Source organism: Cupressus sempervirens, chromosome 4, assembly GCF_028749045.1.
Source record: "Cupressus sempervirens isolate cs-2001-9-10 chromosome 4, ASM2874904v1, whole genome shotgun sequence".
Taxonomy (NCBI): Eukaryota; Viridiplantae; Streptophyta; class Pinopsida; order Cupressales; family Cupressaceae; genus Cupressus; species Cupressus sempervirens.
The window spans coordinates 233,317,612-233,340,193 of record NC_143121.1 but is presented as its reverse complement, the minus strand read 5'-3'; the positions used below and the strand labels follow the sequence as shown (position 1 = coordinate 233,340,193).

General features: G+C 33.7%; 1 protein-coding gene across 1 annotated transcript; it reads left to right on the top strand.

Moving 5' to 3' along the window:
- Window positions 1–13,432: 13,432 nt before the first annotated feature.
- LOC149560864 (cytochrome P450 78A4-like) lies at window positions 13,433–15,169 on the top strand. Its single transcript, XM_089823683.1, has 2 exons — window positions 13,433–14,452; window positions 14,531–15,169. The coding sequence occupies exons 1-2, from the start codon at window positions 13,433–13,435 to the stop codon at window positions 15,167–15,169; spliced, it is 1,659 nt and encodes a 552-aa protein (XP_089679809.1).
- The last annotated feature ends 7,413 nt before the right edge of the window (window positions 15,170–22,582 follow it).

Here is a 22,582-nt window from a genome sequence, read left to right as displayed (position 1 = left end):
ATTAGCTACACTGATCTTAGAGAACTGTAGTATAACAATAGGTAGAGCATTGAGGTACACACTTTGGAAAAAACCATTAGAAATCCTTTTAGTGATTTGTGCTGGAATTTAAGGGATACAAGTGTCTAAAATATCATAATGTCTTTATTACAAGTGTCTAAAATATCATATCAAAACCCATATCTAAAGTGAATCCTTGACTCTCTATTAGTTTCTTCTTTAATAGTCAGGTTCAATAGGGTTGTTTGATTTTTGTGTTTATAATTGAGAGAGATATTTATTAAACTCTTAATGTGAGGGTTAATACCAACGTTGCTAAAGGAGCTCATATGTTTTACAAGGCTTACATCATGGGAGGCTCTTTGAAGTGAGTGGACGTGAAAAGTTGTAGAGAATCACTACAGGATAGAGATATAGAATTCATTCAAGAGGGACGGTTTGGAAAAATTAATTGATTCTATGGGAAGTCAAATATCAACACTTTTGGAAAAAATCTCTAAGTCTTAGTACAAAGGTCAGGTGACCGTTGATACTGTCAAAGTTTTGGTCACTCCTAAGTTGATAGGAGAAGTGACTGGTCTTCTCTGTGAAGTGGTGAAGGTTTAGAGGAAGGGCTCAGGAGATTATAGTAAATTAAAACATAAATTCTTTGAGGGCATGGAGAAGCTAGTCTGGATAAAATCTGGTAATAAATATTAATATTTATCCCTTTCTAGTTCCTTTTTCATTGTTTATTTGTGGGTCATGATATATTTCACATTGGAAGGGAGTTTTACCACTTACTACTATTTAATATGTTGAGACACATTGAAAAATTAATATGACATTTTTTCTATACTCCTTGTTTGTTAACAGTATTAAAAATGGTGATAACCTGCCCAGTCATCAGGGCTTGATTTTCATCTTGTATCACCATGTGTTTTCTCATCTTCTTGAGCTTAGTAGGTATTTAACCGATAAGGAAAGTCCTCCTCCCTTCCCTAAGTCCTCTATTATTATAGAGGAAATTTATTTAGATAAAGACCCCGATAAACATACTTCTACTTTCCTCCTATTCTCTATTGATAGAAAGGTGGTGCCTCACTATCTATTTTGGATTTTTCCTTTTCAAGGATATATTCTTCTAGATGAATACACGTATCCAAGAAATAGTTCAAAAAAAAAATTTAATATCTTCCAAACTTAGTCTTTCACAAATGTATAGGGTATTTGAGAAGTTCTTTCACATTTTTTATGCATTCCTCCATAGTCAATCAAAGTTTCCTATGAAGAATCACTTTCATTAAGAAATGGTCTATACAAACTAGGAATATAATATATTCTTTATATTTTATCACACATTCTTTAGGTATTATGTACCTATAGATGAGGAAACATTTCAATTATGTGACATATTTTTTGTATTTTTATTGCTCAGTATGCAGAGAATGGAGTTGAGTTATTGATTCCGTGTGAGGGAAAATAAGTAGAATCATTCCTATCCTCTGCCACTTAATTTTCTCTCTTAATGTTTCAAATTCACTCTACAAGAGTTACTTTGGGAACAAACTATTTTCTACTTTAGCTCATAGATTTTTTTTTGATTTTAAAAACTAACATGCATTAAGTCTAAAAGTCATATTTGTTTTACACCACGCATGACTATTTAGTCGAGCTGCAATGATAAACTAGTTTAGCATGTTTTCTAAGATTTTTTTAAAAGATACTTTTTTCATTTTTAATTCTAGCCAATATGTTTTTCCTAATACATGTTTCTTTATACCGTCAACAAGTAAATCAAGAGAACATTGAAAACTAAAGTCAAAAATATATGAAATTAGATTAAAATGTCGCACATCTAATATTAACAACTACAAAAAGTAATTCTTGGTAATCTCAACAATTAAAAGCTTCTAACAGCTCTCCAAAAAATCCACCATTCTATTCTGTGTTAGTATAGTTTATGATTTTTTTTGTTATTTTGAAGTGACCTTTATTTATAGTATTGGTTCTTCTTATTTATTTGAAAACCAAAAATAGCTGAATTCTAATAACAATATCACAATTTTTAATCACAATTTGACTTGATGTAGGAAATGTCTACTTGTCAAATTTCTTTTTTTCACTCTCCGATATACAGAATTTATATTTACCATACTTAATATTTTCTATTACTATTTCAAAGAAGAATGAATTTATTATATGTTTTTTCAACAATTCTTTGAATGTGGATTAATATAGCTTGAATTTATTATATGTTTTCCAAAAATTCATTGAATGTCGATTAATATAGCTTGCATGTTTAATTTTTATTTTAAATCTTTAGAATTTTGTGGAATCAAGAGCTAGTTATCTTTCAAAATAATGTTAGCTTCCATAAAGTTGTAAGGGTTTCACTCATTCGTATTACATGAGGATGATAGTTGGGTCACACATATATTTTTTAATAATTCATATTGTATTCAAAATATTTGTATACAATCAACTTGCTTATTTTTGAAGTGATGTTTAGTCGTGTGATAAAGAATATGAAGCTTATGACTGAATGATAGTTTGAATAAATTCAAGTGATCTATGCATGTGGGACCCAAAATTATTTTCTATCGTATCATGGTATGTTTAACATCTAAGGAGATTAGGATCAGCTATAAAGATACTCGAAAATTTTAATCTCTTACTACTTTTTTTTCATAATAGTGTCAAAAGAACTATCAGTCTATGACACAAGGAGTATCATTTTTGGCGATTTTTTACTCCCTTTAATGTTGATTCTCGAGTTGTGGATCTTGATCGATAAATTCATGAAATTTAGAAGCCCCTACTCCTTAAGTAGATCATTTAGAGTTCTCAACTTCAATTTTTTTTTATATTGTGTCGGAATCGCCTTACATGCCCACACATCTAAAGATGAGTTCTCATTATGTTTTCATAACCCCTTTAGTGAAAAAAATTCAAGTTCTTTCATTCAATTCTTCCTTAGATACTACCCATCTACTTGTCTCACGCTTAGATTACGAGAAGTAGTTTTCAATTGTAGAACTAGAAGGCCAACCACCCTTAATTAAATCATTAAGTATCATTTTTAATAATATTTCCTTGATGAATCAAATCACCCAACATAGTATTCCTTTTTTCTAAAAAACCCTTATTTTTTTCATAAGGTAGTTTCTTTGGTTTTTCACATAAAAACATTATTAGAAGTTCGTTGTTTTTGGGATAAACATGAAAGTTGACTTCCTACTTAATATATCCCTTGTTATACTTCACCCAAGTCTTCTTAATGCAATTTAATTCCTATTCAACAAAAAAATTGTGCCAAATTAGGATGAGAGAAGAGGCACTAAGAAAATGAAATTTTAGACAAGAGAAGAAATAAATATCTATTGGTATCACGTAAAATATTTTATAGCATTCCATATTGCACAATTTACAGTGCAATCTATGAGCTACATATGGTAGGGATTTTGATTAATAAATTAAAATTATTCTAAAATTATTCTAAAAATAGCTAGCCCTAAAAAGTTGTAGATGACGTTGATTCAAGACTTGAAAACTGACATTGTCCCTTACAGTGTGAAGCTAACAAGGTAAACATGTTCTATTCAATAGCCTCTCTTAGAATAGGATCTATCCTAGATTCCTTGCAAATAACCCCTATGAATTGTGTCTCCTTCTCTATATCTTACATGATGTTTTAAATTTACTTTTAGTTATTATTTTTTTCCAAAATTTTTTAGTCAAGAAAAAAAAACAATAGAAAAGGTCTCTTGAAAGTGGGAAAAAAATGATGATATATCTTTTGTACTTATACATAGGGCATATTCAAAGTTAAGTTTCTAGGGAAAACTTATATATATCACCCATGACCATGTTGAATGTCCAAAACACTAAGAGTAAGGGGTTTAATCATTCCCAAAATTATCAAAATTAATTCACTTGCTAAACTTTAATATTTAGACAATCAAACAATATAGCCATACACAACATAAGAAAAAGAGGACATCGATTTTTTATTGTGGAAACCCTCAAGAGGAAAATTTATAGAGAGGCTTGTCTTATAATATTATTTAACTAGTTATATAAAATTGTAATTCTCACTACACAACACATTACCAAAGGGAATACTACCAAAAGAGATTACAAAATAAACTATTGTAATTGGATGTAAAATATGCACGAATCAGTTCCTTTGAAGATCAAAACATAGACTTGGCACACTTTATTTGTCCTTCACACATTTGCATATCCTTTCAGTATCCCTTTACATACTTGCAGACATGTCACGTCAATATCTCCATATTTATTTTTTATTTATGACTAAGAGGATAGACCAAACATATGCATACATATTATTCTCAATCAACCAAGGATTCATGATGCTAAGCTTCTTAAGAAGTTGGATGAGCTGTTTTATGTAGTGGTATTGTGTTTTATCTTATCTTTGTCATAGGCATTTTGGTTTTTGCTGAATTTTTTGTTTGGTTTGTTGTTTTTCATCATGTTTCATCTGCCTTATCCAGCTTAGTTATAATTTTTCACTCTTCAAATATTTCACTTAATTTTCTACTTTGTGGGTTTTGAGTGCCTATAAAACCTATATTTTCCTAAATTCAAAAAATTGTGTCAACCAAGTCCAAGTATTAATTAGTTGGGTGGTGTATATCACCACACAATTCATCCAAGATATACTTCAAGATTTCTTCGTTATGTTGGAAAAATATGTATCCATTCAATCCTTTATATTATCCACTTGAGCCCAAATAATCCATTCAATCCTTGATATTATCCCAAAGTTTTAGTACCAAGCATATTCATGTCAAGAAGTGCAGTCCAATTGATCAACTCTCATGTTCTACAGAAATAGAATAATTTATAATTTAAGTTACCAAACCAATTCAAATCTACCCAAATAGAGCACTAAGCCTCATTAAAACTTAAACATAGGTATATTCTAGGAATACTGCAACATACATACAATATGTGCATATCCATATCTATTTATTTGGAGAAACATAGACCAAATTACTATTAATTATATCTCAAATGTCTAATGACATGTTGTAGATTAAGTCAATAAAGGTTCATTAATAAAAATTAAAACAAAATACAATTAATCAAATACAAAAAAGAAATTACTCTGACACTAATGGCAACGTACAAGAACCAAAAATTTGTTTCCACCAAAACTTTCTAGATAGCCATCAAAAACTCCCCCTTAGTATTATATCCTGCCTTCTATTAAAACTCATTTCCTTCCTTTTTTTGTCAATTCCCTTATTTTTAGATGTAGTTATCCTTTTCTCCATTAGTCTAACCATTCTCCATCAAAAGTAAATGGCATTAAAAATATACTAAGAAGGACATCAACCTCAAAACCTAATTTATAAATTTTAATCTTTTTGTTTCAAAACATGTAACTATACACATGCGACAAAGGAAATGGGTGTTTTATTGGGGTGAGGGTATTTCCTTGATCAATATATGGTTCAACAATTATCCTTAAATGATAAAGTATTTGCAAAATGTTTGGTATCTTACTTGGTTGGGAGATTCTACATAAGATTGTTAAGTCCACCTTGTTAGAGGATTTGACTAGTGCACCTGTTAGGATGAACCAGTAGTTGATCTCTTCTCTACAAGTTGGTTCGCTGAATGAGATTCCTTTGATGTAAAATGATCACCTTAGTGTGATGTATGGGACTCTATTTTTCCTTATACTTCTTGTAGCCATTAGTCTTCTACTTCGCATTCATACTATTATTCTTACTTGTAGATAAATCTCCCTCTTTTTTTGACACAAATTCCAAAAATTCCTATTTACAAGGTAATACAAAAGTATGAGAGGAAATAGCTATGTACTTTCAAAATTAGAGACATGGTTTTGTCCTAATTTCCTTGCAAAACTTTTGAAGTATGCAATGTTATCTGAACTTCAGTTGATAACTCCATCATTTGGTCAGCAATAGAAAAAGTCGTTATCATGGTTCAATGTCTTTGCATTAAGAATGTGTTTTTGCATGACATCCATGTTAGGAATTACTAAACTCTTAATTTCTCAAAATGTATCCCGGATTCTTACTTCTTCTCTCAATAACTCTGCCTGCGAGTCTGAAATATTTGATCTTGATAAAACGTCTTGAGCTAGTACTCAGGTCAAATGACAATTGGTTTTCACTTGCCTTCATATTAGTATCAATCTTTAACAACGTGTTCTTTATTTCCTTAGTAAAGTTTGTATTATCACTTAATGATACAAACAAGGAAATAACATTACTTATAGTGCTTGCAAAAGAAATATGAATAGTGGACAGTTCCACTTGATCTATGGAACTCTTCCATGCCACCTTTTCCAAAAAGTTGTTATCAAAATTTATCTCTACCCTCTATAGTAGTTTCTCTTGTCCATTCGAATCTTCATTGAACTTGTGAACTATGTCGACAAGTTGATCCAAAATAGATTTCTCTTATCGTCAATTTCAATACTAAGTGCCTTAATAAATATACCTTTGATGTCTTAAAGCACATGATTTCTTTTCTTCTTCTCTGCTCTCAGCTTTTCTTGTTTGGATCTTTTCTTCCAAAGATCTGCATGAATGTCCATCTCTTCAGGAGTGAGATTGGAGAGATCTCAATCTGGAATCACTATGTCTTCACCTAGATCAATCTCATCATTAGAAACTTCTATCTCTTTACCTTTTGCCTTTGGAATAGGTGAAGGAATGATTTCCTTACCTTTACTTAAATCCTTAGTGCTCAGTTGAGGCTAGACTTCAACTATCATTACACTTACCGTGAAATTACTCACAACAGTGGCAAAATGACTAATTGGAGAAATAATAGCAATAGGAGGAGTACTTACAATGCCTTGCTGTGACTCGGTCTAGCTTGGTGTTGTGATGAGTGGAGCCTATTTCTTGGTAGATGGAGTGGTGGTAACAGTACTCATCTTTGAACTCAGTGAGATGGCTCCAATAGCCAATTGAGTTCTTGATTGAAAAATGTATAACCCAATGGTCCGTGGCTCAAATGATGTCTCACCTAAGCTTGATGTAACTATTTTTTTTCTCGAAGAATTGAAGAGGGAGGCCATTACCTCTGCTGCGATCTTTTTAGGATCTGAATCTTGAATATTGTGAATCTCAGGTAGATCCTCACTAACTGTATGATCATCCTTTTCCTCTTCATCATTATCAACACCATCTACTTGCACAACTTCCTCAGTGGGCTTTACAAAATTTAATCCATAATATTCTTCCATGCATTTGTATTGGGTTGTACAACAGATTCAATATCATTTGAAAAAATTAGGAATGCATTGAACTGAGTAGTTAAGCTATGTTCATGCATTTTCAATGCTTCATTCACTTCTTTGTCTGATAGATTTGGTATAACCTTCCTCAAGGTTTGTTCTTGGATATCCTTGGCAACCATTATAGCATTATCTTAAAAATGTGATACTTGCTTAAGCAGATTTTTCAGGGACTTGTCCTCCTAGTTCACTTGGAGAGTATTTCCATTTAGCCATCTTTGCCACTAATGCTTCTTCTATTTACATATGCTCTTCTTTACTTCTTGTTTCATACTTAAGAAATTTGAAATCTTCCATACCTCCACCTTTTGTGAGTTGTCTCAGTCTTTCTTCAAAGTGTGGAGTTGACCTTTTAAAAGATATATGCTGCTCTTCTTCTTCATCTTGAGTTTTGAGCTTCCTCCTTTACTTGGTGGATCTTCTAGTGAAAAAGGCAGGTGGGGACTTGTAGCTCTTTTTCTTAGGAGGTTCTTCTTCTGATTCTTATTCTTGTGCATGTTCCTCTACTTCTTCCTCTTCCTCTTCAATGTCATCACCCCTACCTTCTGCGACCGGAAGAGGGGAATCAGATTTCTTATCCTCCTTTTGAATCTTTTCTACCTTCTTTCTTCCTCTCTTTAGAGCCTGAGGAATCTTGATTTCAGGAGATATCTTGGATTGTGCCTATTCATATTTTCCAAAATAAGGTACTTTGGGGTCCACAGGTTCATTGATAAGAGCCTCGATGATGTCCTTAGTATCATCAATATTTACCTCATAACCAAGAGGTATTACCCATGCAACTCTAGGTCTTCCTGCCTGAATATGTACATTGTCACAGTCTACAAGGAAATACATGTCTCAAGTTCATAATCGACCACTACTTGCTTAGGTATTCTGAACCTACTATGCATCCTCTCTTTAAAGATTTTAAAATATGCACCCATGATGATTTCAAAATTGTCTCCTATTTTAGCTATAAATTCATTGATTTGATAAATAATAGTTATGTCCTTCTTCCATACTAAATTGCCCTTTGAAGGAAAAAAAATTTCAACATAAAAGAATAAAAATGCCACAAGTGAACCAAACTTACACGAATTTGTCTTGGATGCTCAGATGCTCTCCATGTGCTTTCTCAACTGGTTCAGCTGCAAATCGGTGAGGTCAAAAGAAATATTGTTCTTGACTACCTTGAAATCCAAGTCTATAGCTTCACATGGGACATTGTCTAGTTGGTTGGAACTGGATATCTTGTGTGCAATTACACGAATTATGAACTTGATCTCCATGTTATTGACACCATTTCGCTTCGTTCCTCTTCCATCTCACTCGTGAAGAGTCTTCTTTTCCAGTTCAACCATACCTAGGGTTTTGGTTGTCCTGGCTTTATTAAGCATGGGAAACTTGGTAACCCTATGAATCATTTTCCTTGTGATCTTTATGGATTGGTCAAGCCAAAATTTCATTCCATGAACACGACTCGAGATGAACCTAATCCACTTATTTTGGACTTTCTTTTCTGACTTCTTCCTTTTTAGGACTTTCCTCATTAATAGAAACAAATCCTATTTCGTCACTTTCACTCAAAAACTTTTCTACACTAGCTTCCAAATCTTTATAATTTGCATAAAGACATTCTCTAGGCTTCCTACTTTTGAAGTTTCATCTGTACTTATTTACTCTCTTAGGCCACTTAAAAACATAATGAGCATATTCATTGCAACTCCGACATTTAAAGTTTTTCTTACCTTCAACTTCTCTTCGTACAAGTAGGGAATTTCCTTCTTCAATCTTCTTGTACTCTTCTAATGTTCCTTTGTTGTTGCTATCATAATCTCCATCAAACTCCAAACTTTCTTTTCAAAAATGGCTCACCATAAATCTCCTTAAGTAGTTAATATTTTCCTTCAAGGACCTAATTCTTTGATACCAATTGTTAGAAATTAAAGTCCACCAAGATAACTAAGAGGAGGTGGGGGGTGAATCAGTTATCCAATAAAAACATCTTTTTATCAACCTTATTAAATTTGAAACATGTAATCAGAAAGTAGAACAACCATAAGAAGATAATCATATATAATAAAACTAGATTTGTTAATAGAGAAACCCTTGATCAAAGGCAAAACCCCAGAGGGGAGGGTACCCACAAAATGGTGTACTAATATATAGATTTCTTGTAAGAAGATGGACATTGTTAAGAGTCAATGAATTATAATTAGTACATGTGCCAGTCCTTGTTAGGAGAATTTTAATCCCTATGAGAGGATTCCAACCCTGTTAGGGGTTGTTCCAACCCTATCAAGAGTTTTGGAAGTTAAAATGACCTAATGTCAAAATGGTTTCAAGCGAAAGACCACTGAACTCATTGCCCAACTGGCCTTCCTAATATCCTTTTCAGAATAATACCGGTAAGCATCTGTCCACTACAACGTCTTTGAAAAATAAAGTCTCTCTATATCGTCACACCATGCTTTATCCATGTTAAAACCTTCTCTCATCAGTAGATATCCAATATTAGGTTTCCCAGATCCAACATCCAACTTCGCATTCTCCCATTACATAGAATCTCTAAAATCGCACACTTACTATAAGTAGAACAACTTTCCTTTATGATGCAACATTGTTAGGAGGATTTGTACTTGGTAAGCCAAGTAGCAGAAGCCTGACCCGGCTATCCAAGTCCTCAAACTGATTATATATTTGGCCTTGAGGCTTTCTCAATTTACAATTATAATATAAGACCATATTAAGATAATATATTACACATTATAATATAAGAGGCTTATTGCATTGCATGTCATTTCATGTTTATTGTTCATTGTCGTTACTTTGTATAACTTGAAATTTTACTCTGATACTCAATATATAAAGTTAACAACTTATTAGATGAATAATTTGATTATTAGATCTGGTTACCGAGCTACATATATAAAGCTTAAACGGTTTGATTTTATGGAAAGGTGTTTAAAGGCCTATGGGATAAATTGATATAACTGATCTGCTTCCCCTCTCAACCAATTGGTATTAGAGATAAGTGCTCGAAAGAGAAATTTTGAAGGAACTCAAGCTAAAGATCTAAAGATGTATAAGAAAGAAGTACCAAAGCTGAAAAAGGAGAACTTTTCTTCATGAAAAAGTAGGATGATGTTGCACTTATTAGGAATTGGTGACTCTGTGCTTGATAACCAGTACACACCTCCAAATCCTTTTGTGACAATTGAGGAGATGAACCAAAAGAAAGAACACGGCAACTCGATGATTGAGATTTCTTCTGCACTAAATGATAGTGAATTTGATGATGTCAAAGACTTTTCTACTACTAAAGAGCTATGGAACAAGATGATACTTGTGCATGGAGGATATTTGGATGTATTCAGAGCCAAAGGTGAAAGTATGATGACACTAGGATGAGAGAAGGAGAGAAAAAAATGTTCAATACAGTAAATAAATCAAGGAGATTGTTAGTTCCATCAAAGTCACCGGAGGTGTCATAAGTGATGAAAATTTTCTAAGTATAGTATTGAGAACCTTATTTCCTATTTATCCTATTAGAGTATATGCTATCCATGAATTTAAAGCTATTCCTGGTAGCTTTCTCACCCTTCAGGCCCTCATCGGTAGATGGACTACATTTGAGTTAAGTGGCTTTGGCGATAGTGTACCTAAAATTAAGAACGCTTTTAAAATATCCATAATTATTGGAATTTTGGATAAAGATAAGCATGGAAAAGATGAGGTTGGTTCAAATTTAGATGATAAAGAGATGGGTGAGCTTAAAGCACAGTTGGCTATCAAGCATTGCTAAGAAAATATAAGTATCTTTCAATCTCCCTTTTTCACTTGTAATAACCATATCCATTTGAGAATTTAGCCTTAAATAAAGATACTTTCTTGATGGCATCTTAACTCGTCCACCTCCATTTCAGTATGCATTGGAGTCCTAGGTTGACTGCAGGTGTTCAGATTTTACATCTCCTATGACCGAGTCCCTTGTCTTCACTATTTTAGTTGAAATATTTAGTATCTTTTACTCAAACTTTAAATTTGTACAAGACCCGAAAAGGTCTTCTAAATTGATTCTATGCCTTATAAAAGAACACCCAAAGCTTGTAATTGATGAAACCTTGAATTAGGACCCAAATGGCTAGAAGTGGAGGCTTCCCACCATCTAGGTGGATACATTTATGCACTAAGTGAATAAACTAGGCATAGGTTGTAAACCCGTCTTGATTATTGACCTTGTATCTAAACCTTTTGTTATAGTTCTAATAAATTCTAGAAAAGTGCCTAGCTTGGTTGAAATGTTTAAGTTATAATATTGATTGCAAAAGTCGAATTACTAACAATGTGTCATGCGTACTTATTGTTAGTACAAGCTATGGGTTGGATTATCACACCGATACCATCTGATAAAGACAACATTGTCCAAAGGTTTTCAATGTTGGACCTTTTATCCTTCTTCTTTTTTGAAAAAAATTGAGAAAGCCTAGAGGAGAAACAATAAGTTCCCTCACTATATCAGACCATAATTGGATAATAGTGGAGCTTAAAATAACGATTATTTGAACTTAATTAGGGTTGACGCAAAAAACCTTAACCAATACTGGATTATGTTAATTTAGAGTTGTAAACTCACAAAAAATATTTCTGTCGTATGTCAAAGGGACGAAGATGGTGAATTAAGTATGGATGAAATTCACCCATCCAAGTGAACATGCAGCCTGTAATTGTAGACGAACACTCCTAAATTGTACTCAAAATAAATCTCAATTCCTTATGTATCTACTAAATAAATTATTTTATCCTCTCACAAACATTATAGTGAAAGATAAACTATACGTAATAAATCATAATTGTGTGAAAATTGATGCCCAATCTTGAGTGAGAAGCATTCCATATTTCTATGCCACTTGTACTTCCTTTGTGCACGGTTTTCGGAATTGCAATGAAAATTAATTAAAATATAATTTTTTCACTTGCCAAAAAAATAAATTTAAATATCTTCTACTCAAATAAAAAGTGTTCAAATCATCATTATTATTAAGAAATAAATCTTATTGAATTATTTTAACGAAAAAATGAATATTAATTGAAAATAGTACTGTATAAAAATATTATTTGTTACCATAAATTAACATATGTGTGCTCGATTTTTAAATTTGAAAAAATACACATAGAGGCTCTAACGCTATTATTTAGGTCAGCTCAATGGCTATAGTTTTAAGTGCGTATATAATTTGAAAACTCATAATCATGAGAAGTGGAGCTCACATTAAAAATTATCAAATTCTTCTCACTACCCACTACAATGCAACATATTTTGTTCCAGCAATAAATTTATAATGAAATATTGAATAGAGAATAAATGAATAATCTCTACAACACATAGAAAGTAAATGAATTATTGATAAAAACTAAATAGTAAATGAAGAACAAAGGTGAAAATATTAAAACAAAATAAAAAATTTAATAATAACAATGAAAATGCAAAATTCTATAATTGATAACACTATTTCGAAGAACATGAAACAATACCAAGTATAACGTACATTTACTAAATATGCTAAGATCCCAAATTTTAAACCTCAAGCCTAGCCTAATGTCAACTCTCCCACTCTTGAACAAGTACAATCAACCGTAAGGTTCTGTACGATGGCTCTTTGGGAATAAAACCATCATCAATCTCGATGCATTTGCCTTGAATAGAAAATTGAATATGGAGCTCCAAATGGTTCCTGTGAACAAATAGGAATGGGCGTCAGTATCGGAAAGGGAAATTCGAAGAGAATAGGAAAAAGCTCCGTTCTGTTAGCTAGTGATTTCTTTCCTGTATTCACCCTAATAGCAGTGTAGCCCAGCTGGCTTCTTCTCCGGACGAACGAAATTTAAAACCGCCATGTTCCTCTCTAATTCCCGTGTGTTGGTAATATGTTTATTGGTTGTTGGAAATGCAGAAATTTCAAAAGCGAAAAATGGACGGTTGTGCTCCGCCATAGGAAACAGAGCTCTCCAGTTTTTTCTCTCCTCCTTCATTAGGCTTGGGGTTGGGAACTCTATAAAATGGCCCCAATCTAAGTCTCATTCACATCCACATAGAGCTTGTCACTGTTAAGGTCTCGCTAGTCCTCTGCATTTGTCATTGTCATTTCATCCTTTCGTGCAATGGAGAGTGGGAGTGGGAGCTCTGGAGGAGGAAGTTGGTGGCTCTATTATGCCATTCCTGTATTGGCCAAGGACGGGCGTGGGTACATGCTGCACAATGCTGATGACACGATCTTCTCTGCATGGCCACTGTACGCCGCAATTCTGCTGGTGGCCTCCTGCGCCGTTGTGGTTGCATGGATGAGCCCCGGAGGATGTGCATGGGCGGTGGCCAGAAAGAAGGGCGGCGCCGCCATTCCTGGGCCCAGGGGATTCCCCATCATAGGAAGCCTTATCGATATGAGCCGTGGCCTTGCCCATCGCAGGCTCGCTCAGCTGGCTCGCATCCATGGTGCCAAGAGACTCATGGCCTTCAGCTTAGGTTCCACTCCCGCCGTCATCACATCTGATCCCGAGGTGGCTCGAGAGTTGCTCAGCTCTGTCAATTTCTCGGACAGGCCGCTCAAGCAATCCGCCCAGCAGCTCATGTTCGGTCGAGCGATCGGCTTTGCTCCAAACGGTGAGTACTGGAGAATGCTCCGCCGGATTTCCGCCACCCATCTCTTCGCTCCCCGGAGGATCGCCGCCCACGAGCCCGGACGCCAAGCCGATTCCCTGGTCATGCTGAGCAACATTCACGACGAGTATGTTTCCGGCGGCGTTGTGCGGCTGCGCCGCCATTTGCAAGGTGCGGCGCTGAACAACATCATGGGCAGCGTTTTCGGGCGGAGGTTTGATATCTGCGGTGAGAGCGAGGAAGTGAAGAATCTGAGAGAGATGGTGGAGGAGGGATTCGAGCTTCTCGGGGCCTTCAACTGGGCCGACCATCTTCCCTGGCTCAGATTTCTCGATCCCCTCCGCATCCACTCCCGTTGCCAAACCCTCGTCCCACGCGTGAGAGGCTTCGTGAAGAACATCATCGAGGAGCACCGACTGAAAGATAAGGATCACGACACCGCCGACGCCGATTTTGTGGATGTTCTCTTGTCTCTGAATGGAGAGGACAAGCTGGACGACGAAGACATGATCTCTGTTCTCTGGGTATGATCGCATCTCGTCATTCTTGAATCCCGTTCCATGTTCTTCTTTCCTGACATTAATCGTCGCATGTTGTCGCAGGAGATGATATTTAGAGGCACTGACACCACGGCGCTGCTGACGGAGTGGACAATGGCGGAGATGGTACTGAACCCGGGAGCTCAGAGGAAGGTGCAGGAGGAACTCGACATTGTGGTGGGAAAGAGCAGGAGCGTGAGGGACTCGGACATATGCAAACTGCCATATCTGCAGGCGGTGGTGAAGGAGACGCTGAGAATGCACCCGCCCGGGCCACTCCTTTCATGGGCCAGACTCTCCACTCGGGACACCAATCTGGGAGATCATGGCAAGTTGTGCGTGCCGGCGGGTACCACGGCCATGGTGAACATGTGGTCGATAACACACGACCCCCTCATCTGGGATTCCCCCGACCAGTTCCGACCAGAGAGGTTTGTGGAGACCGAGGGAGGTGAGAATGTGGACGTGAGGGGGAGCGATCTGAGGCTTGCACCGTTTGGGGCGGGCCGTCGGGTCTGCCCTGGAAAGGCTCTGGGTCTTTCCACCGTCCACCTCTGGGTGGCCAAATTGATGCACCATTTCCACTGGGCTCAACACGAGCAGCACCCCGTGGACCTGTCCGAGGTGCTCAAGCTGTCCTGCGAGATGCTGCACCCACTTCACGCCGTTCCTCTCCATAGGGTTGATCTCAAACAACTCTGAGGAGGAATCACTAGGGTACCCCTCGTTTTTCTTTCTTTTCGTGTTCGAGGTGGCGTCTTCCGGTTATTTGTCGTGTTTTTCTTTTCCTTTACAAGTCTGATGGTTTTGTGAACTCTCGAGACTGTGCAACTGTCTCGGCTCTGAGAGATTCAACTTTGTAGACATTACTTAAGTCTGGTTATGTTTTCCCGTTGCGATAGCCAGTAGCACTTTTGCGGAGGATCATAATTATATCTATCTAGTGGAGTTGTTCAATGCTCCCACTGCTCCTATGTAGCCAACTTTATTAATAATAATAATAATAATAGTGCGAGTTTAGGCATAATTCTTCCTTGTTTTCTTCTGATTCGCTCGTTCTGCAGCGAATTTCGTCTATTCTTTCATGTTAGATCAATCATGCTCGTTCTCTTCAGTGTAGTTCAATCTGTAGATAATTGCAAAGATCAAATGATTTCATCCTCAAGCTTCTGTTCTGAATGGCTGCTCTCTGTAATTACAGTGCTTTGCTAATCTATTTCCGCCATGAACAAATTCCTTTTGCTCTCTATGAGTGCAACTATCACTCATATCTCCCGCTGCTCCTATGTGGCCAACTTTATTATGCTTTATTAATATTAATAGCCTAAGCTTGGGCAAATCTCCTCGCTTGTTTTCTCCTGACTGGCTCCAGTTAACCTCCTTTTCTTCTTAGTAGCTCGGTTTGCAGAGATTTGCAAAGATCAAATGATTTCATGCTATGTTCCGTGCACAAGCCTCTGTTTGTATTCATAGTGTTTTGTTATCTTCTTCTAGTTTTTCCCGTGCCTGAGGAAATTTCAGCTGAGCAATTGAATTTGCTCCGTCATTTGCCTCTTCAGAAGTTCTATGGTTTTATTTGAACATCTGTTTTTAGGGTTTGATTTATTCAATGTTATAGAACATTTAAAACTAATGTACATTAATAAAGTAATTGAAATATTTAACAAATGAAGTTTCCTTTCCCTCGGTTGAAATATTATGGTATGTTAAAAAATATTATTTGTAAATACAACTATTGATAGATTACAAATAATTTATAATACGAAAATAGTAATATTTTCATAGTAATAATATAAAATAATATTTCTTATAAAAAACCAGTCTTGTTTTACATTCAAAATTTTTTTAAGAATGATTAATTCTAAGAGATAGAAAATAAAAATTTAAATCATTGGTTAAAGTATGAAATTCAGAAAGTATCACAATATATGGACAAGCACTAATAATAAGTAGAATAATTTGTAAATTTGCTATCTTTTATCCTATAAAATGTTAAAATTTAAGTTTAAAAACTAATATACATCAAATCTAAAGCTCATATTTGTTTTGCAATGTGCAAGAGCGTTTTAGTGATCTAAATAGTTAGCATGTTTCTAAAGATTTTGTCAGCGTGTTTTTAAAGTTTTTCTTAACAGATATTCTTAATGTTTTTATTTTTCCCGTAAATATATTTTCCAAGTGCATACTTTTTAAAGCATGAATGAGTAAATGAGGAGACTTTGGTAACATTTATAAACTAAATGAAGAGACACTGTTTATTTTAAAAACTAATGTACATTAAATCTATAGGTCATATTTTTTTTACAATATGCAAGTGTGTTTTACTTATCTAAATAGTTAGCATGTTTTTAAAGATTTAGTTAGCGTGGTTTTTAAAAAAAAATTAACACAAATTTTTCATGTTTTTATTTTTCCAGTAAATATATTTTCCAACTGCATACTTTCTAAAGCATGAATGAGTAAATGAAGAGACTATGGTAACATCCATAAACTAAATGAAGAGACACTGTTTTAGTTTATAGGTGCATTTTTATTATTATTAATTTTGAATCATTTTATGATATTTTTAATTATGTTTATTGATTATTAAAAAATGTTCACTTTGATATTTCAATATGTTCCAAACTTATTCTTTCACAATGTATAGGGCATTTGAGAAGTTCTTTCACATTTATTATGCATTCCTCAATGGTCAATCAAAGTTTTCTATGAAGAATAACTTTCATTAAGAAATGGTTTATACAAACTAGGAATATAATATATTCTTTATATTTTATCATACATTCTTTAGGTATTATGTACCTATAGATGAGGAAACATTTCAATTATGTTACATATTTTTTGTATTTTTATTGCTCGGTATGCAAAGAATGAAGTTGAGTTATTGATTCCATGTGAGGGAAAATAAGTAGAATCATTCCTATCCTCTGCCACTTAATTTTCTCTCTTAATGTTTCAAATTCACTCTGCAAGAGTTATTTTGGGAACAAACTCTTTTTTACTTTAGCTCATAGAATGTTCTTAAATTTTAAAAGCTAATATACATTAAGTCTGAAAGTCATATTTTTTTTACACCACACATGACTATTTAGTTGAGCTGTAATGATAAACTAGTTTAGCGTGTTTTCCAAGATTTTTTTTTCATTTTTAATTCCAGCCAATGTGTTTTTCCTAATACATGTTTTTTTATACTATCAACAAGTAAATTAAGAGAACATTGAAATATATATGAAATCAGATTAAAATGTTGCACATCTAATATTAACAACTACTAAAAATAATTCTTGGTAATCTCAACAATTAAAAGCTTCTATTCTGTGTTAGTATAGTTTATGATAATTTTTTACTATTTTTAAGTGATCTTTATTTATACTATTGATTCTTCTTGTTTATTTGAAAACCAAAAATAGTTTAATTCTAATAACAATATCACAATTTGACTTGACGTAGAAAATGTCTACTTGTCAAATTTCTTTTTGTCACTCTCCTATATACAGAATTTATATTTACCATATTTAATATTTTCTATTACTAATTCAAAGAAGAATGAATTTATAATATGTTTGTTCAACAATTCCTTGAATGTGAATTAATATAGCTTGAGTTTATTAAATGTTTTTCAACAATTCATTGAATGTCGATTAATATAGCTTGCATGTTTAATTTTTATTTTAAACCTTTCAAATTTTGTGGAATCAAGAGCTAGTTATCTTTCAAAATAATGTTAGCTTCCATAAAGTTGTAAGGGTTTCGCTCATTCATATTACATGAGGATGATAGTTGGTACACACATATATTTTTTAATAATTCACATTGTATTCAAAATATTTGAATACAATCAGCTTGCTTATTTTTGAAGTGATGTTTAGTTGTGTGATAAAGAATATCAAGCTTATGACCGAATGCTAGTTTGAATAAATTCAAGCGATCTCTGCATGCAGGACCCAAACATATTTTCTATCATATCATGATATGTTTAACATCTAAGGAGATTAGGATCAACTATAAAGATATTCATAAAATTTAATCTCTTAATACTTTTTTTTCTTAATAGTGTCAGAAGAACTATGAGTCTATGTCACAAGAAGTATCATTGTTAGCAATTTTTGACTCCCTTTAATGTTGGTTCTCGAGTTGTGGATCTTGATCGAGAAATTCATGAAATTTTGAAGCCCCTACTCCTTAAGTAGATCATTTAGAGTTCTCAACTTCAAATATTTTTTATATTGGGTACGAATCCCCTTATATGCCCACACATCCAAAGATGAAGTCTCATTATGTTTTCATAACCCCTTTAGTGAAAAAAAAAATCAAGTTCTTTCATTCAATTCTTCCTTAGATACTACCCATCTACTTGTCTCACACTTGCATTACGAGAACTAGTTTTCAATTGTACAATTAGAAGGCCAACCACCCTTAATTAAATCACTAAGTATCCTTTTTAATAATATTTCCTTGATGAATTGAATCACCCAATACAGTATTCCTTTTTTCTTTAAAAATATTTTTTTTCAATAAGGTAGTTTCTTTGGTTTTTCACATAAAAGCATTATCAGAAGTTCATTATTTTTGGGATAAACATGAAAGTTGACTTCCTACTTAATCTATCCCTTTTTATACTTCACCCAAGTCTTCTTAATACAATTCAATTCCTATTCAACAAAAAAATTGTGCCAAATTAGGATGAGAGAAGAGGCACTAAGAAAACAAAATTTTAGACGAGAGAAGAAATAAATATCTATTGGTATCACGTAAAATATTTTATAGCATTCCATATTGCACAATTTTCAGTGCAATCTATGAGCTACATATGGTAGGGATGTTGATTAATACATTAAAAATATTCTAAAATGACTCTTTTTTCCCTTATACTTGTTGTAGCCATTAGTCTTCTAGTTCGCATTCATGCTACTGTTCTTACTTGTAGATAAATTTCCTTCTTTTCTTGACACAAATTCCAAAAATGCCTATTTACAAGGTAATACCAAAATATGAGAGGAAATAACTATGTACTTTCAAAATTAGAGACACGGTTTTGTCCTAATTTTCTTGCAAAACTTTTGAGGTATGCGATGTTATCTGAACTTCATTTGAAAACTCCATCATTTGATTAGCAATAGAAAAAGTCATTATCATGGTTTAATGTCTTCGCATTAACAACGTGTTTTTTCATGACATCTATGTTAGGAATTATTAAACTCTGAATTTCTGACAATGTATCCCTGATTCTTACTTCTTCTCTCAATAACTCTGCCGGCCAATCTAAAATATTTGATCTTGACGAAATGTCTTGAGCTAGTACTACGGTCAAATGAAAATTGGTTTTCACTTGCCTTCATATTAGTATCAATCTTTGACAACGTGTTCTTTATTTCCTTAGTAAAGTTTGTAGTATCACTTAATGATACAAACAAGGAAACAACATTATTTACAGTGCTTTCAAAAGAAATATGAATAGTGGACAGTTCCACTTAATCTATGGAAATCTTCTATGCCACCCTTTCCAAAAGGTTGTTATCAAAATTTATCTCTACCCTCTATTGTAGTTTCTCTTGTCCATTCAAATCTTCATTGAACTTGTGAACTATGTCGACAAGTTGATCCAAAATAGATTTCTTATCGTCAATTACAATCCTAAGTGCATTTGAGTTAAGTGGCTTTGGTGATAGTGTACCTAAAATTAAGAATGCTGTTAAAATATCCCTAATTATTGGAAGTTTGGATAAAGATATGGAAAGGATGAGGGCGGTTCAGATTTAGATGATAAAGAGATGGGTGAGCTTAAAGCACAGCTGACTCTCAAGCATTGCTAAGAAAATATAAGTATCTTTCAATCTCCCTAAATTAATTCTATGCCTTATAAAAGAACACCCAAAGCTTGTAATTGATGAAACCTAGAATTAGGACCCAAATGGCTAGAAGTGGAGGCTTCCCACCATCTAGGTGGATACATTTATGCACTAAGTGAATAAACTAGGCATAGGTTGTAAACCCCTCTTGATTATTGACCTTGTATCTAAACCTTTTTGTATAGTTCTAATCAATTCTGGAAAAGTGCCTAGCTGTGTTGAAATGGTTAAGTTATAATATTGATTGCAAGAGTCAAATTACAGACAATGTGTGATGAATACTTATTGTTAGTACAAGCTATGGGATAGATTATGGCACCAATACCATATGATAAAGACAACATTGTCCAAAGGTTTTCAATGTTGGATCTTTTAATATTGTATTTTTAAAAAAAATTGAGGAAGCCTAAAGGAGAAACAATAAGTTCCCTCACTATATCACACCATAATTGGATAATAGTGGAGCTTAAAATAATGATTATTTGAACTTAATTAGGGTTGATGAAAAAAACCTTAACCAATACCGGATAGTGTTAATTTAGAGTTATAAACTCACAAAAAATATTTTTGTCGTATGTCAGAGGGATGGAGATGGTGAATTAAGTATGGACGAAATTCAGCCATCCAAGTGAACATGTAGCCTTTAATTGTAAATGAACACTCCTAGATTGTACTCAAAATAAATCTCAATTCCTCATGTATCTACTAAATAAATTATTTAATCTTCTCATGAACATTATAGTGAAAGATAAACTATATGTAATAAATCATAATTGTGTGAGAATTGATGCCCAATATTTACTCATGAGTAGTCAGAAGCATTCCATATTTCTATGCCACTTGTACTTCCTTCGTACATAATTTTCTGAATTGCAATGAAAATTAATTAAAATATAATTTGTTCAGTTGCCAACAAAATAAATTTAAATATCTTATACTCAAATAAAAAGCATTCAAACTATCATTATTATTAACCAATAAAATCTTATTGAATTATTTTAACAAAAAAATGAATATTAATTGAAAATAGTAAAATTTAAAAGTATTATTTGTTAACATTAATTAATATATGTGTGCTAAGTTTTTAAATTTCAAAAAATACACATAGAGGCTAATGTTATTATTTAATAATTTATTAGATTTTTTAAATATTTTAAATAATAAATCACAATATCCTTTGAAAAATATTTTTTTAATTTTTTTATTAAAAGTGCAGTAAAAATTCTATCAAGACAAGAAGAGATACAAATTGCAAAGCTTAACAAAGAGCTCTATCCCAATCAACCAGGTCATCAATTTCATGAGATCAGACACCCCCTATCCATAACATTCCAATCTTGTACATGACTAGAGACCCATTTAGAAAAGCAATCTGCAACTCCATTCCACTCTCGAGGGATGTAAGTAAGACAAATAGTGTCCAAAGTTCTACAAAAGAAAAGAATTTGATTAAGAGCTGAAGCTAGAGCCCAACTAACATCCTCAAGCACCTGCAATGTGGGAAAGTTCACCACCACTTGGGAGTCAGACTCACAGATAATCCTTCACCATCCCTTCAAACAACATTGTTCCATTGCATGTAAAAATACCAGAGCCTCCATAAGACTTTTAGTACCTAGTGGCCTCCTCGAACAAAGAAGGCAAGGAAGACATCTAAAGACCTTCAAAAGTAAACAAAGTATAAATATAGCTCTGATGCCAACAAGATTGCACTGTTTTATGAAAAAAGGTAGTGTTTATATCACCCTCCTGGAGCCAATCAACTCTGGCCTTTTGATTCCAATATATTTCCTCACGGAGCTTTCATTCCTCTAGATCTTTGGAGGCAATGGATTCAATTTTGCCCAAAGCCTTAGAGAAACCAAGATACCCTAATCTACCTGGTAATGACAACAAGACGCTCATAAGATTTCCCTTTCATGGTATGAAGTTTCCCAAAACATTCTCTATTCCATTTTTTGAGCTTTATTTTGACATATTGAAGCTTTTAGATAAAGAATACACAGTAGTACCATAGGCAAGGGCATCATCTCTCTAGCAGCCAGCCATAAGATCATAAAGAGAGCAGAGTTGAAGCCATGTTAATTGAGAACTAAATGGAGGATTCTTAGGAATAATAATTCTAGTAGAAGAAAGTTTAATTTTCTAATGATCATAATCCTACCAGTCTAGAATTTTTGAAGAGATTAAGAGAGCCAGTAACCCAAAAGTGGAAAACTATGGGACAATTAGTATTAGCAATGCTAAAATCATAGTTAATAATTTA

Coding starts and splice junctions, on each gene's coding strand:
- LOC149560864 (XM_089823683.1), top strand. CDS start 13,433: ATGGAGAGTGGGAGTGGGAGCTCTGGAGGAGGAAGTTGGTGGCTCTAT. Junction 14,453..14,530: donor ACATGATCTCTGTTCTCTGG/GTATGATCGCAT, acceptor ATGTTGTCGCAG/GAGATGATATTTAGAGGCAC.